Source organism: Ascaphus truei, chromosome 3, assembly GCF_040206685.1.
Source record: "Ascaphus truei isolate aAscTru1 chromosome 3, aAscTru1.hap1, whole genome shotgun sequence".
In the NCBI taxonomy this organism is placed as follows: domain Eukaryota; kingdom Metazoa; phylum Chordata; class Amphibia; order Anura; family Ascaphidae; genus Ascaphus; species Ascaphus truei.
The window spans coordinates 346,603,185-346,619,825 of NC_134485.1; the positions used below are offsets into that span (position 1 = coordinate 346,603,185).

At 51.3% G+C, this 16,641-nt stretch overlaps 1 protein-coding gene across 2 annotated transcripts in view; it reads left to right on the top strand.

The window, feature by feature from the left end:
- The window catches only part of CALCOCO1 (calcium binding and coiled-coil domain 1), a 60,864-nt gene extending 44,453 nt beyond the window's left edge, over nucleotides 1-16,411 (top strand). For both annotated transcript variants that reach the window (XM_075591801.1, XM_075591800.1), the window contains exon 14: nucleotides 15,029-16,411. In XM_075591801.1, the coding sequence (XP_075447916.1) occupies nucleotides 15,029-15,209 (181 nt within the window). In that variant the 3' untranslated portion in view covers nucleotides 15,210-16,411. The remainder of the gene's footprint in view (nucleotides 1-15,028) is intronic.
- The last annotated feature ends 230 nt before the right edge of the window (nucleotides 16,412-16,641 follow it).

The window sequence follows — 16,641 nt, forward strand, 5'->3', positions numbered from 1 at the left end:
AAACGAAGCATTGTGAGGGAGAGAGGAGACGCAGCATTATGTGAGAGGAGAGAGGTGACGCAGCATTATGTGAGGGGAGAGAGGAGACAGCATTATGTGAGGGGAGAGAGGAGACAGCATTATGTGAGGGGAGAGAGGAGACAGCATTATGTGAGGGGAGAGAGGAGACGCAGCATTATGTGAGGGGAGAGAGGAGACGCAGCATTATGTGAGGGGAGAGAGGAGACGCAGCATTATGTGAGAGGAGAGAGGAGACGCAGCATTATGTGAGGGGAGAGAGGAGACGCAGCATTATGTGAGAGGAGACGCAGCATTATGTGAGGGGAGAGAGGAGACGCAGCATTATGTGAGGGGAGAGAGGAGACGGAGCATTATGTGAGGGGAGAGAGGAGAAAGCATTATGTGAGGGAGAGAGGAGACGCAGCATTATGTGAGGGGGAGAGGAGACGCAGCATTATGAGGGGAGAGAGGAGAAAGCATTATGTGAGGGAGAGAGGAGACGCAGCATTATGTGAGGGGGAGAGGAGACGCAGCATTATGAGGGGAGAGAGGAGACGCAGCATTATGTGAGGGGAGAGAGGAGACGCAGCATTATGTGAGGAGAGAAGAGACGCAGCATTATGTAAGGGGAAAGAGGAGACGCAGCATTATGTGAGGGGAGAGAGGAGTCGCAGCATTATGTGAGGGGAGAGAGGAGACGCAGCATTATGTGAGGGGAGAGAGGAGACGGAGCATTATGTGAGGGGAGAGGGGAGACGCAGCATTATGTGAGAGGAGAGAGGTGACGCAGCATTATGTGAGGGGAGAGAGGAGACAGCATTATGTGAGGGGAGAGAGGAGACAGCATTATGTGAGGGGAGAGAGGAGACAGCATTATGTGAGGGGAGAGAGGAGACGCAGCATTATGTGAGGGGAGAGAGGAGACGCAGCATTATGTGAGGGGAGAGAGGAGACGCAGCATTATGTGAGAGGAGAGAGGAGACGCAGCATTATGTGAGGGGAGAGAGGAGACGCAGCATTATGTGAGGGGAGAGAGGAGACGCAGCATTATGTGAGGGGAGAGAGGAGACGCAGCATTATGTGAGGGGAGAGAGGAGACGGAGCATTATGTGAGGGGAGAGAGGAGAAAGCATTATGTGAGGGAGAGAGGAGACGCAGCATTATGTGAGGGGGAGAGGAGACGCAGCATTATGAGGGGAGAGAGGAGAAAGCATTATGTGAGGGAGAGAGGAGACGCAGCATTATGTGAGGGGGAGAGGAGACGCAGCATTATGAGGGGAGAGAGGAGACGCAGCATTATGTGAGGGGAGAGAGGAGACGCAGCATTATGTGAGGAGAGAAGAGACGCAGCATTATGTAAGGGGAAAGAGGAGACGCAGCATTATGTGAGGGGAGAGAGGAGTCGCAGCATTATGTGAGGGGAGAGAGGAGACGCAGCGTTATGTGAGGGGAGAGAGGAGACGGAGCATTATGTGAGGGGAGAGGGGAGACGCAGCATTATGTGAGGGGAGAGAGGAGACAGCATTATGTGAGGGGAGAGAGGAGACAGCATTATGTGAGGGGAGAGAGGAGACGCAGCATTATGTGAGGGGAGAGAGGAGACGCAGCATTATGTGAGGGGAGAGAGGAGACGGAGCATTATGTGAGCGGAGAGAGGAGACGCAGCATTATGTGAGGGGAGAGAGGAGACGCAGCATTATGTGAGGGGAGAGAGGAGACGCAGCATTATGTGAGGGGGAGAGAGGAGATTGCATTATGTGAGGGGAGAGAGGAGACGCAGCATTATGTGAGAGGAGAGAAGAGGCGCAGCATTATGTGAGGGGAGAGAGGAGACGCAGCATTATGTGAGGGGAGAGAGGAGACGCAGCATTATGTGGGGGAGAGAGGAGACGCAGCATTATGTGAGGGGAGAGAAGAGACGCAGCATTATGTGAGGGGAGAGAGGAGACGCAGCATTATGTGAGGGGAGAGAGGAGACGCAGCATTATGTGAGGGGAGAGAGGAGACGCAGCATTATGTGAGGGGAGAGAGGAGACGCAGCATTATGTGAGGGGAGAGAGGAGACGCAGCATTATGTGAGGGGAGAGAGGAGACGCAGCATTATGTGAGAGGAGAGAGGAGACGCAGCATTATGTGAGGGGAGAGAGGAGACGCAGCATTATGTGAGGGGAGAGAGGAGACGCAGCATTATGTGAGGGAGAGAGGAGACGGAGCATTATGTGAGGGGGGAGAGAGGAGACGCAGCATTATGTGAGGGGGAGAGAGGAGACGCAGCATTATGTGAGGGGAGAGAGGAGACGCAGCATTATGTGAGGGGAGAGAGGAGACACAGCATTATGTGAGGGAGAGAGGAGATAGCATTATGTGAGGGGAGAGAGGAGACAGCATTATGTGAGAGGAGAGAGGAGACGCAGCATTATGTGAAGGGAGAGAGGAGACGCAGCATTATGTGAGGGGAGAGAGGAGACGCAGCATTATGTGAGAGGAGAGAGGAGACGCAGCATTATGTGAGGGGAGAGAGGAGACGCAGCATTATGTGAGGGGAGAGAGGAGACGCAGCATTATGTGAGGGGAGAGAGGAGACGCAGCATTGTGAGGGAGAGAGGAGACGCAGCATTATGTGAGGGGAGAGAGGAGATAGCATTATGTGAGGGGAGAGAGGAGACGCAGCATTATGTGAGGGGAGAGAGGAGATGCAGCATTATGTGAGGGGAGAGAGGAGATAGCATTATGTGAGGGGAGAGAGGAGATGCAGCATTATGTGAGGGGAGAGAGGAGACGCAGCATTATGTGAGGGGAGAGAGGAGACGCAGCATTATGTGAGGGGAGAGAGGAGACGCAGCATTATGTGAGGGGAGAGAGGAGACGCAGCATTATGTGAGAGGAGAGAGGAGACGCAGCATTATGTGAGGGGAGAGAGGAGACGCAGCATTATGTGAGGGGAGAGAGGAGACGCAGCATTATGTGAGGGAGAGAGGAGACGGAGCATTATGTGAGGGGGGAGAGAGGAGACGCAGCATTATGTGAGGGGGAGAGAGGAGACGCAGCATTATGTGAGGGGAGAGAGGAGACGCAGCATTATGTGAGGGGAGAGAGGAGACACAGCATTATGTGAGGGAGAGAGGAGATAGCATTATGTGAGGGGAGAGAGGAGACAGCATTATGTGAGAGGAGAGAGGAGACGCAGCATTATGTGAAGGGAGAGAGGAGACGCAGCATTATGTGAGGGGAGAGAGGAGACGCAGCATTATGTGAGAGGAGAGAGGAGACGCAGCATTATGTGAGGGGAGAGAGGAGACGCAGCATTATGTGAGGGGAGAGAGGAGACGCAGCATTATGTGAGGGGAGAGAGGAGACGCAGCATTGTGAGGGAGAGAGGAGACGCAGCATTATGTGAGGGGAGAGAGGAGATAGCATTATGTGAGGGGAGAGAGGAGACGCAGCATTATGTGAGGGGAGAGAGGAGATGCAGCATTATGTGAGGGGAGAGAGGAGATAGCATTATGTGAGGGGAGAGAGGAGACGCAGCATTATGTGAGGGAGAGAGGAGACGGAGCATTATGTGAGGGAGAGAGGAGACGCAGCATTATGTGAGGGGAGAGAGGAGACAGCATTATGTGAGAGGAGAGAGGAGACGCAGCATTATGTGAGGGGAGAGAGGAGACAGCATTATGTGAGGGAGAGAGGAGACAGCATTATGTGAGGGGAGAGAGGAGACAGCATTATGTGAGGGAGAGAGGAGACGCAGCATTATGTGAGGGGAGAGAGGAGACAGCATTATGTGAGGGAGAGAGGAGACAGCATTATGTGAGGGGAGAGAGGAGACGCAGCATTATGTGAGGGGAGAGAGGAGACGGAGCATTATGTGAGGGGAGAGAGGAGACAGCATTATGTGAGGGGAGAGAGGAGACGCAACATTATGTGAGGGGAGAGAGGAGACGCAGCATTATGTGAGGGAAGAGAGGAGACGCAGCATTATGTGAGGGGAGAGAGGTGACGCAGCATTATGTGAGGGGAGAGAGGAGACAGCATTATGTGAGGGGAGAGAGGAGACAGTATTATGTGAGGGGAGAGAGGAGACGCAGCATTGTGAGGGAGAGAGGAGACGCAGCATTATGTGAGAGGAGAGAGGTGACGCAGCATTATGTGAGGGGAGAGAGGAGACAGCATTATGTGAGGGGAGAGAGGAGACAGTATTATGTGAGGGGAGAGAGGAGACGCAGCATTATGTGAGGGGAGAGAGGAGACACAGCATTATGTGAGGGGAGAGAGGAGACAGCATTATGTGAGGGGAGAGAGGAGACGCAGCATTATGTGAGGGGAGAGAGGAGACAAAACACAGAACCCCAGCAAGCTCTTTTTTGGAACCCCTGAGCCCCCAGAAAATATATATATGTATATGTGTCAAAATGGAGTGCTATTGAGCGTGGCATATTTAACAGCAGCATTATGTGAGGGGAGAGAGGAGACGCAGCATTATGTGAGGGGAGAGAGGAGACAGCATTATGTGAGGGGAGAGAGGAGACGCAGCATTATGTGAGGGGAGAGAGGAGACAGCATTATGTGAGGGGAGAGAGGAGACGCAGCATTATGTGAGGGGAGAGAGGAGACGCAGCATTATGTGAGGGGGAGAGAGGAGACGCAGCATTATGTGAGGGGAGAGAGGAGACGCAGCATTATGTGAGAGGAGAGAGGAGACGCAGCATTATGTGAGGGGAGAGAGGAGACGCAGCATTATGTGAGGGGAGAGAGGAGACGGAGCATTATGTGAGGGGAGAGAGGAGACAGCATTATGTGAGGGGAGAGAGGAGACGCAGCATTATGTGAGAGGAGAAAGGAGACGCAGCATTATGTGAGGGGAGAGAGGAGACGCAGCATTATGTGAGGGGAGAGAGGAGACGCAGCATTATGTGAGGGGAGAGAGGAGACGGAGCATTATGTGAGGGGAGAGAGGAGACAGCATTATGTGAGGGGAGAAAGGAGACGCAACATTATGTGAGGGGAGAGAGGAGACGCAGCATTATGTGAGGGGAGAGAGGAGACAGCATTATGTGAGGGGAGAGAGGAGACGCAGCATTATGTGAGGGAGAGAGGAGACAGTATTATGTGAGGGGAGAGAGGAGACGCAGCATTGTGAGGGAGAGAGGAGACGCAGCATTATGTGAGGGGGGAGAGGAGACGCAGCATTATGTGAGGGGAGAGAGGAGACGCAGCATTGTGAGGGAGAGAGGAGACGCAGCATTATGTGAGAGGAGAGAGGTGACGCAGCATTATGTGAGGGGAGAGAGGAGACAGCATTATGTGAGGGGAGAGAGGAGACAGCATTATGTGAGGGGAGAGAGGAGACAGCATTATGTGAGGGGAGAGAGGAGACGCAGCATTATGTGAGGGGAGAGAGGAGACACAGCATTATGTGAGGGGAGAGAGGAGACGCAGCATTATGTGAGAGGAGAGAGGAGACGCAGCATTATGTGAGGGGAGAGAGGAGACGCAGCATTATGTGAGGGGAGAGAGGAGACGCAGCATTATGTGAGGGGAGAGAGGAAACGAAGCATTGTGAGGGAGAGAGGAGACGCAGCATTATGTGAGAGGAGAGAGGTGACGCAGCATTATGTGAGGGGAGAGAGGAGACAGCATTATGTGAGGGGAGAGAGGAGACAGCATTATGTGAGGGGAGAGAGGAGACAGCATTATGTGAGGGGAGAGAGGAGACGCAGCATTATGTGAGGGGAGAGAGGAGACGCAGCATTATGTGAGGGGAGAGAGGAGACGCAGCATTATGTGAGAGGAGAGAGGAGACGCAGCATTATGTGAGGGGAGAGAGGAGACGCAGCATTATGTGAGAGGAGACGCAGCATTATGTGAGGGGAGAGAGGAGACGCAGCATTATGTGAGGGGAGAGAGGAGACGGAGCATTATGTGAGGGGAGAGAGGAGAAAGCATTATGTGAGGGAGAGAGGAGACGCAGCATTATGTGAGGGGGAGAGGAGACGCAGCATTATGAGGGGAGAGAGGAGAAAGCATTATGTGAGGGAGAGAGGAGACGCAGCATTATGTGAGGGGGAGAGGAGACGCAGCATTATGAGGGGAGAGAGGAGACGCAGCATTATGTGAGGGGAGAGAGGAGACGCAGCATTATGTGAGGAGAGAAGAGACGCAGCATTATGTAAGGGGAAAGAGGAGACGCAGCATTATGTGAGGGGAGAGAGGAGTCGCAGCATTATGTGAGGGGAGAGAGGAGACGCAGCATTATGTGAGGGGAGAGAGGAGACGGAGCATTATGTGAGGGGAGAGGGGAGACGCAGCATTATGTGAGAGGAGAGAGGTGACGCAGCATTATGTGAGGGGAGAGAGGAGACAGCATTATGTGAGGGGAGAGAGGAGACAGCATTATGTGAGGGGAGAGAGGAGACAGCATTATGTGAGGGGAGAGAGGAGACGCAGCATTATGTGAGGGGAGAGAGGAGACGCAGCATTATGTGAGGGGAGAGAGGAGACGCAGCATTATGTGAGAGGAGAGAGGAGACGCAGCATTATGTGAGGGGAGAGAGGAGACGCAGCATTATGTGAGGGGAGAGAGGAGACGCAGCATTATGTGAGGGGAGAGAGGAGACGCAGCATTATGTGAGGGGAGAGAGGAGACGGAGCATTATGTGAGGGGAGAGAGGAGAAAGCATTATGTGAGGGAGAGAGGAGACGCAGCATTATGTGAGGGGGAGAGGAGACGCAGCATTATGAGGGGAGAGAGGAGAAAGCATTATGTGAGGGAGAGAGGAGACGCAGCATTATGTGAGGGGGAGAGGAGACGCAGCATTATGAGGGGAGAGAGGAGACGCAGCATTATGTGAGGGGAGAGAGGAGACGCAGCATTATGTGAGGAGAGAAGAGACGCAGCATTATGTAAGGGGAAAGAGGAGACGCAGCATTATGTGAGGGGAGAGAGGAGTCGCAGCATTATGTGAGGGGAGAGAGGAGACGCAGCGTTATGTGAGGGGAGAGAGGAGACGGAGCATTATGTGAGGGGAGAGGGGAGACGCAGCATTATGTGAGGGGAGAGAGGAGACAGCATTATGTGAGGGGAGAGGAGACGCAGCATTATGTGAGGGGAGAGAGGAGACGCAGCATTATGTGAGGGGAGAGAGGAGACGCAGCATTATGTGAGGGGAGAGAGGAGACGGAGCATTATGTGAGCGGAGAGAGGAGACGCAGCATTATGTGAGGGGAGAGAGGAGACGCAGCATTATGTGAGGGGAGAGAGGAGACGCAGCATTATGTGAGGGGGAGAGAGGAGATTGCATTATGTGAGGAGAGAGGAGACGCAGCATTATGTGAGAGGAGAGAAGAGGCGCAGCATTATGTGAGGGGAGAGAGGAGACGCAGCATTATGTGAGGGGAGAGAGGAGACGCAGCATTATGTGGGGGAGAGAGGAGACGCAGCATTATGTGAGGGGAGAGAAGAGACGCAGCATTATGTGAGGGGAGAGAGGAGACGCAGCATTATGTGAGGGGAGAGAGGAGACGCAGCATTATGTGAGGGGAGAGAGGAGACGCAGCATTATGTGAGGGGAGAGAGGAGACGCAGCATTATGTGAGGGGAGAGAGGAGACGCAGCATTATGTGAGGGGAGAGAGGAGACGCAGCATTATGTGAGAGGAGAGAGGAGACGCAGCATTATGTGAGGGGAGAGAGGAGACGCAGCATTATGTGAGGGGAGAGAGGAGACGCAGCATTATGTGAGGGAGAGAGGAGACGGAGCATTATGTGAGGGGGGAGAGAGGAGACGCAGCATTATGTGAGGGGGAGAGAGGAGACGCAGCATTATGTGAGGGGAGAGAGGAGACGCAGCATTATGTGAGGGGAGAGAGGAGACACAGCATTATGTGAGGGAGAGAGGAGATAGCATTATGTGAGGGGAGAGAGGAGACAGCATTATGTGAGAGGAGAGAGGAGACGCAGCATTATGTGAAGGGAGAGAGGAGACGCAGCATTATGTGAGGGGAGAGAGGAGACGCAGCATTATGTGAGAGGAGAGAGGAGACGCAGCATTATGTGAGGGGAGAGAGGAGACGCAGCATTATGTGAGGGGAGAGAGGAGACGCAGCATTATGTGAGGGGAGAGAGGAGACGCAGCATTATGTGAGAGGAGAGAGGAGACGCAGCATTATGTGAGGGGAGAGAGGAGACGGAGCATTATGTGAAGGGAGAGAGGAGACGCCGCATTATATGAGGGGAGAGAGGAGACGGAGCATTATGTGAGGGAGAGAGGAGACAGCATTATGTGAGGGGAGAGAGGAGACGCAGCATTATGTGAGGGGAGAGAGGAGACGCAGCATTATGTGAGGGGAGAGAGGAGACGCAGCATTATGTGAGAGGAGAGAGGAGACGCAGCATTATGTGAGGGGAGAGAGGAGACGCAGCATTATGTGAGGGGAGAGAGGAGACGCAGCATTATGTGAGGGGAGAGAGGAGACGCAGCATTATGTGAGGGGAGAGAGGAGACGGAGCATTATGTGAGGGGAGAGAGGAGAAAGCATTATGTGAGGGAGAGAGGAGACGCAGCATTATGTGAGGGGGAGAGGAGACGCAGCATTATGAGGGGAGAGAGGAGAAAGCATTATGTGAGGGAGAGAGGAGACGCAGCATTATGTGAGGGGGAGAGGAGACGCAGCATTATGAGGGGAGAGAGGAGACGCAGCATTATGTGAGGGGAGAGAGGAGACGCAGCATTATGTGAGGAGAGAAGAGACGCAGCATTATGTAAGGGGAAAGAGGAGACGCAGCATTATGTGAGGGGAGAGAGGAGTCGCAGCATTATGTGAGGGGAGAGAGGAGACGCAGCGTTATGTGAGGGGAGAGAGGAGACGGAGCATTATGTGAGGGGAGAGGGGAGACGCAGCATTATGTGAGGGGAGAGAGGAGACAGCATTATGTGAGGGGAGAGGAGACGCAGCATTATGTGAGGGGAGAGAGGAGACGCAGCATTATGTGAGGGGAGAGAGGAGACGCAGCATTATGTGAGGGGAGAGAGGAGACGGAGCATTATGTGAGCGGAGAGAGGAGACGCAGCATTATGTGAGGGGAGAGAGGAGACGCAGCATTATGTGAGGGGAGAGAGGAGACGCAGCATTATGTGAGGGGGAGAGAGGAGATTGCATTATGTGAGGGGAGAGAGGAGACGCAGCATTATGTGAGAGGAGAGAAGAGGCGCAGCATTATGTGAGGGGAGAGAGGAGACGCAGCATTATGTGAGGGGAGAGAGGAGACGCAGCATTATGTGGGGGAGAGAGGAGACGCAGCATTATGTGAGGGGAGAGAAGAGACGCAGCATTATGTGAGGGGAGAGAGGAGACGCAGCATTATGTGAGGGGAGAGAGGAGACGCAGCATTATGTGAGGGGAGAGAGGAGACGCAGCATTATGTGAGGGGAGAGAGGAGACGCAGCATTATGTGAGGGGAGAGAGGAGACGCAGCATTATGTGAGGGGAGAGAGGAGACGCAGCATTATGTGAGAGGAGAGAGGAGACGCAGCATTATGTGAGGGGAGAGAGGAGACGCAGCATTATGTGAGGGGAGAGAGGAGACGCAGCATTATGTGAGGGAGAGAGGAGACGGAGCATTATGTGAGGGGGGAGAGAGGAGACGCAGCATTATGTGAGGGGGAGAGAGGAGACGCAGCATTATGTGAGGGGAGAGAGGAGACGCAGCATTATGTGAGGGGAGAGAGGAGACACAGCATTATGTGAGGGAGAGAGGAGATAGCATTATGTGAGGGGAGAGAGGAGACAGCATTATGTGAGAGGAGAGAGGAGACGCAGCATTATGTGAAGGGAGAGAGGAGACGCAGCATTATGTGAGGGGAGAGAGGAGACGCAGCATTATGTGAGAGGAGAGAGGAGACGCAGCATTATGTGAGGGGAGAGAGGAGACGCAGCATTATGTGAGGGGAGAGAGGAGACGCAGCATTATGTGAGGGGAGAGAGGAGACGCAGCATTATGTGAGAGGAGAGAGGAGACGCAGCATTATGTGAGGGGAGAGAGGAGACGGAGCATTATGTGAAGGGAGAGAGGAGACGCCGCATTATATGAGGGGAGAGAGGAGACGGAGCATTATGTGAGGGAGAGAGGAGACAGCATTATGTGAGGGGAGAGAGGAGATAGCATTATGTGAGGGGAGAGAGGAGACGCAGCATTATGTGAGGGAGAGAGGAGACAGCATTATGTGAGGGGAGAGAGGAGACGCAGCATTATGTGAGGGAGAGAGGAGACAGCATTATGTGAGGGGAGAGAGGAGACGCAGCATTATGTGAGGGAGAGAGGAGACAGCATTATGTGAGGGGAGAGAGGAGACGCAGCATTATGTGAGAGGAGAGAGGAGACGCAGCATTATGTGAGGGGAGAGAGGAGACGCAGCATTATGTGAGGGGAGAGAGGAGACGCAGCATTATGTGAGAGGAGAGAGGAGACAGCATTATGTGAGGGAGAGAGAGGAGATAGCATTATGTGAGGGGAGAGAGGAGACGCAGCATTATGTGAGGGGAGAGAGCAGACGCAGCATTATGTGAGGGAGAGAGGAGACGCAGCATTATGTGAGAGGAGAGAGGAGACAGCATTATGTGAGGGAGAGAGGAGATAGCATTATGTGAGGGGAGAGAGGAGACGCAGCATTATGTGAGGGGAGAGAGGAGATGCAGCATTATGTGAGGGGAGAGAGGAGACGCAGCATTATGTGAGGGGAGAGAGGAGACGGAGCATTATGTGAGGGAGAGAGGAGACGCAGCATTATGTGAGGGGAGAGAGGAGACGGAGCATTATGTGAGGGGAGAGAGGAGACGCAGCATTATGTGAGGGGAGAAAGGAAACGCAGCATTATGTGAGGGGAGAAAGGAAACGCAGCATTATGTGAGGGGAGAGAGGAGACGCAGCATTATGTGAGGGGAGAGAGGAGACGCAGCATTATGTGAGGGGAGAGAGGAGACGCAGCATTATGTGAGGGGAGAAAGGAAACGCAGCATTATGTGAGGGGAGAGAGGAGACGCAGCATTATGTGAGGGGAGAGAGGAGACGCAGAATTATGTGATGGGAGAGAGGAGACAGCATTATGTGAGGGGAGAGAAGACGCAGCATTATGTGAGGGAGAGAGGAGACGCAGCATTATGTGAGGGAGAGAGGAGACGCAGCATTATGTGAGGGGAGAGAGGAGACGCAGCATTATGTGAGGGAGAGAGGAGACGCAGCATTATGTGAGGGGAGAGAGGAGACGCAGCATTATGTGAGGGGAGAGAGGAGACGCAGCATTATGTGAGGGGAGAGAGGAGACAGCATTATGTGAGGGGAGAGAAGACGCAGCATTATGTGATGGGGAGAGAGGAGACGCAGCATTATGTGAGGGGAGAGAGGAGACGCAGCATTTTGTGAGGGGAGAGGAGACGCAGCATTATGTGAGGGGAGAGAGGAGACGCAGCATTATGTGAGGGGAGAGAGGAGACGCAGCATTATTTGAGGGGGAGAGAGGAGACGCAGCATTATGTGAGGGGGAGAGGAGATGCAGCATTATGTGAGGGAGAGAGGAGACGCAGCATTATGTGAGGGGGGAGAGAGGAGATAGCATTATGTGAGGGGGGAGAGAGGAGACAGCATTATGTGAGGGAAGAGAGGAGACGCAGCATTATGTGAGGGGAGAGAGGAGACGCAGCATTATGTGAGGGGAGAGAGGAGATAGCATTATGTGAGGGGGGAGAGAGGAGACATCATTATGTGAGGGGAGAAAGGAAACGCAGCATTATGTGAGGGGAGAAAGGAAACGCAGCATTATGTGAGGGGAGAGAGGAGACGCAGCATTATGTGAGGGGAGAAAGGAAACGCAGCATTATGTGAGGGGAGAGAGGAGACGCAGCATTGTGTGAGGGGAGAGAGGAGACAGCATTATGTGAGGGGAGAGAAGACGCAGCATTATGTGATGGGAGAGAGGAGACGCAGCATTATGTGAGGGGAGAAAGGAGACGCAGCATTATGTGAGGGGAGAGAGGAGACGCAGCATTATGTGAGGGGAGAGGAGACGCAGCATTATGTGAGGGGAGAAAGGAGACGCAGCATTATGTGAGGGGAGAGAGGAGACGCAGCATTATGTGAGGGGAGAGAGAGGAGACGCAGCATTGTGAGGGAGAGAGGAGACGCAGCATTATGTGAGGGGAGAGAGGAGATAGCATTATTTGAGGGGAGAGAGGAGACAGAGCGTTATGTGAGGGGAGAGAGGAGACATCATTATGTGAGGGGAGAGAGGAGACATCATTATGTGAGGGGAGAGAGGAGACACAGCATTATTTGAGGTGGGAGAGAGGAGACGCATCATTATGTGAGGGGAGAGAGGAGACGCAGCATTATGTTAGGGGAGAGAGGAGACGCAGCATTATGTGAGGGGAGAGAAGACGCAGCATTATGTGAGCGGAGAGAGGAGATGCAGCATTATGTGAGGGGAGAGAGGAGATGCAGCATTATGTGAGGGGAGAGAGGAGACACAGCATTATGTGAGGGGAGAGAGGAGACGCAGCATTATGTGAGGGGAGAGAGGAGAAAGCATTATGTGAGGGGGGAGAGAGGAGACGCAGCATTATGTGAGGGGAGAGAGGAGAAAGCATTATGTGAGGGGGGAGAGAGGAGACACAGCATTATGTGAGGGGGAGAGGAGACGCAGCATTATGTGAGGAGGAGAGGAGATGCAGCCTTATGTGAGGGAGAGAGGAGACGCAGCATTATGTGAGGGAGAGAGGAGATAGAATTATGTGAGGGAGAGAGGAGATAGCATTATGTGAGGGGAGAGAGGAGACGCAGCATTATGTGAGGGGAGAGAGGAGACGCAGCATTATGTGAGGGGAGAGAGGAGACAGCATTATGTGAGGGGAGAGAGGAGACAGCATTATGTGAGGGGAGAGAGGACACGCAGCATTATGTGAGGGGAGAGAGGAGGCAGCATTATGTGAGGGGAGAGAGGAGACGCAGCATTATGTGAGGGAGAGAGGAGATAGAATTATGTGAGGGAGAGAGGAGATAGCATTATGTGAGGGGAGAGAGGAGACGCAGCATTATGTGAGGGGAGAGAGGAGACGCAGCATTATGTGAGGGGAGAGAGGAGACAGCATTATGTGAGGGGAGAGAGGAGACAGCATTATGTGAGGGGAGAGAGGACACGCAGCATTATGTGAGGGGAGAGAGGAGGCAGCATTATGTGAGGGGAGAGAGGAGACGCAGCATTATGTGAGGGGAGAGAGGAGACGGAGCATTATGTGAGGGGAGAGAGGAGGCAGCATTATGTGAGGGGAGAGAGGAGACGCAGCATTATGTGAGGGAGAGAGGAGACGAAGCATTATGTGAGGGGAGAGAGGAGAAAGCATTATGTGAGGGGGGAGAGAGGAGACGCAGCATTATGTGAGGGGAGAGAGGAGAAAGCATTATGTGAGGGGGGAGAGAGGAGACACAGCATTGTGTGAGGGGGAGAGGAGACGCAGCATTATGTGAGGAGGAGAGGAGATGCAGCCTTATGTGAGGGAGAGAGGAGACGCAGCATTATGTGAGGGGGGAGAGAGGAGACAGCATTATGTGAGGGGAGAGAGGAGACGCAGCATTATGTGAGGGGGGAGAGAGGAGACAGCATTATGTGAGGGGAGAGAGGAGACGCAGCATTATGTGAGGGGAGAGAGGAGACGCAGCATTATGTGAGGGGAGAGAGGAGACGCAGCATTATGTGAGGGGAGAGAGGAGACGCAGCATTATGTGAGGGGGGAGAGAGGAGACGGAGCATTATGTGAGGGGAGAGAGGAGACGCAGCATTATGTGAGGGGAGAGAGTAGACGCAGCATTATGTGAGGGGAGACAGAGAATGAGATAGCTGTAACCATGCTTCACATAACTTTCTAAGGCAGTGTATGGGATGACTTTAGGAAAATCAGTTTCCCTCCAATATGCAGCCCCCTCCCTGCTACAGAAAAGGCACAGCGGAGAAGGGTTGCAGCCTGCGCAGTGATATAAATCCGCCTCTCTCCAGTGGGAGTAAAAGGGACTTTTACAGCCGGAGGCCATAAAGATGGCAGGCGAGGAGGGGGAAAGATGTACGGCATTGTCAGGACGCTTCAGAATCAATTTTCAGCATCATTAGATTCTTTTCTCCTGTAGTCAGAGACAGGGAGAGAGACTGAGAGAGAGAAAGAATGGGGGTCCAGGGAGGGAGGAGGAGGAGGAGGAGGCAGCACAATCTGCAAGTGTAATGGATAAAATCAAAATGGAAGTCTTTTGAAGAGCAGTTAAAGGGAAAGGGGGGGGGAGGAGCAGGTGAAAGAGAAAAGGGTGAGAGAGAAACAAGGCACCTTGAAGGAACAGAGAGACACACAGTAAGCAGAAAGAGAGAAAGCAGGAGAGAGCCACATTCGCCATTATATTAACCCTTCCATTGCCGTGCTTTTCTGTGCAATGTTTAACCCTATAGTAACCCAGCACCTTTGTTGCCTTATTGAAGGTAACAAAGGTGCTTTTTATTTTTGGGAAGTGTCGCTGATATTTAGCATCAGTGCTCTCACAGGGGTCCATGTATCTCGGCAAACGTGGCATCATTCTGGGACATAAAAACGACTATTTTTAAAATGAATAAATCCTATTGGTTTCAATACAATTTTTGTCTTTGCATATGTTGCATTTTTGTTTGCTTTGAAATTGCACCACTTTTGCCTTGATACATACAACCCATAGACTTTATTGCAGGCTCACTGCAAAGAAACAGTGCTTTATTTACCATTACCGCTTTGCTGCCAGAGGGACTTGCAATGCATTGCAAGGGATTTAAAATGCCATTTTTGGTCCAGAATCCCCAAATCTCACTGATTTCAGTCCTATGTGGTTGACGACGTCGTCGTTGTTGCCACTGCAGTCACCCCGAAGCGTACTTTCTACTACCCTGACGCGAACGAATGGGTTATGTTTGCCTTGTTTACCGATTTTAAGTGAGTTGTCTGAATAAGGTTATTTCCCTGTTTCTTTGCAGTAGTAACACCTTCAGCACCCAGGTGACGTACAAAGGTGAAAGGCAGGCCGGTGGAGGTCCCTGGAAGGAATGCCCAGTGTGCAAAGAGCCCTTCCCTCCAGAGTGCCAGAAAGAGACGCTGGAGGAACACATGGACCACCATTTCTATTACAGCACTCATGACCCCTCCACATTAGAGTGACAGTGCTGACTCTCACCAACCTCTGAATAACTGTTCAGTATGTTATGAGTGGCCTCTGAGTAAGCTTTGAATATCACTTCTATCCTTTTGGGTGACCTTAGCATCACTTGACTGTTCCTCCTTTTAAGACCTGTTGAACATTCTCTGTCTGTCCCCTGAGTACCAATATTTCAATGTCAAGATCCATTGGACATGATTTGCATATGTCCCTAGTTATGTTTGCTTATCACATTAATAACCTTCAGGAACCGTCTGAATATTCAGCAGATAGTGTTTGGTTACTATTTAAACAGCAGTTGAGTCATATTTGAATACTCTTTAGACACTCAGTAGGCAGATTTTGAGTATTTTGGGGGGTATTGTTTGGTTGTAACCCAAATAAGTAGGTAACACTTGTGTACCAATTGGGCTATCTTTGAAAAGTACCTTGGGTAACCTTTCAGTATCAATTGACATATTGGATACAATTGTAGCCATTGGGTAATTTAAGAATTTACTTCCTATAGTATGTGATTAATAATTCTGATTATATCCAATCTCTTCCTTACATATTGTATATGTTTGTTGTGTATCTCTCTTCATCTTGTCCTTTGCTTCCTCAACCACTTAAATTCTGATTCACAAAGGATGCATATCCTACTCAAGCTAATATTAATATAAATGCGAACAATAAGATTAACCCTTATTCTTATAGAGTGGGTTTCAGTGCAATTTGAAGTCAGAAAGGCTTAGAAATAGGTCCTGAGGCTGGCTGTTTAAACTTTTGCTGCAAATTATCAGTGGAGGTTTATGTTTAGACGGAGAGAGATGATGGAAGAATGTTTGTGGTTAATGCGTCACCAAGAGAATCTTAGTGAAAAGAAATATGAGCACTTAGATCAGTTTATTTAGGGTTCTGTTGCTTACAGAATCGCACTTGGACGTTATACCTATCTCCAGCTTAATGTGGACATGTCATTCTCCTGCTCTTTTGATTTAAAGATATGGTGGGGAGTCTACCCAAAAGATGTCCAGAAGGCAAGAGGTCACTAAACTCGTTATGGTTTGGAGTATGTGTTCTGCAGGCATTTTTTCAAATGGTTTTAGCCCTGGAAGGAACTCCTTCTATAAAAGTGATTTCCTTTCAGTTATTATGCATTTAGAGGTGTTTATAAGATCTCAGCACAAAGCTTTTTTTTTTTTTTTTTTTTTTTTTTTAAATTTACACAGAGATTTGTGGCATAGAGAAAAAGAGACGAGAGACTCTCAGCAGCCCATTAAGGAGCCTAACACATGTATACAGATGATGGTTTTCCTGTTTCTGATACAACTGCTCTTGTATACCATTAATGTATACAGAACATACTGCCCTTTGTATACAGTTCATGTTTCTCCAGTACATGATGGGGAATAAATAGAAACTGTTAATTTATGCAGTATTAGGAACGATTAA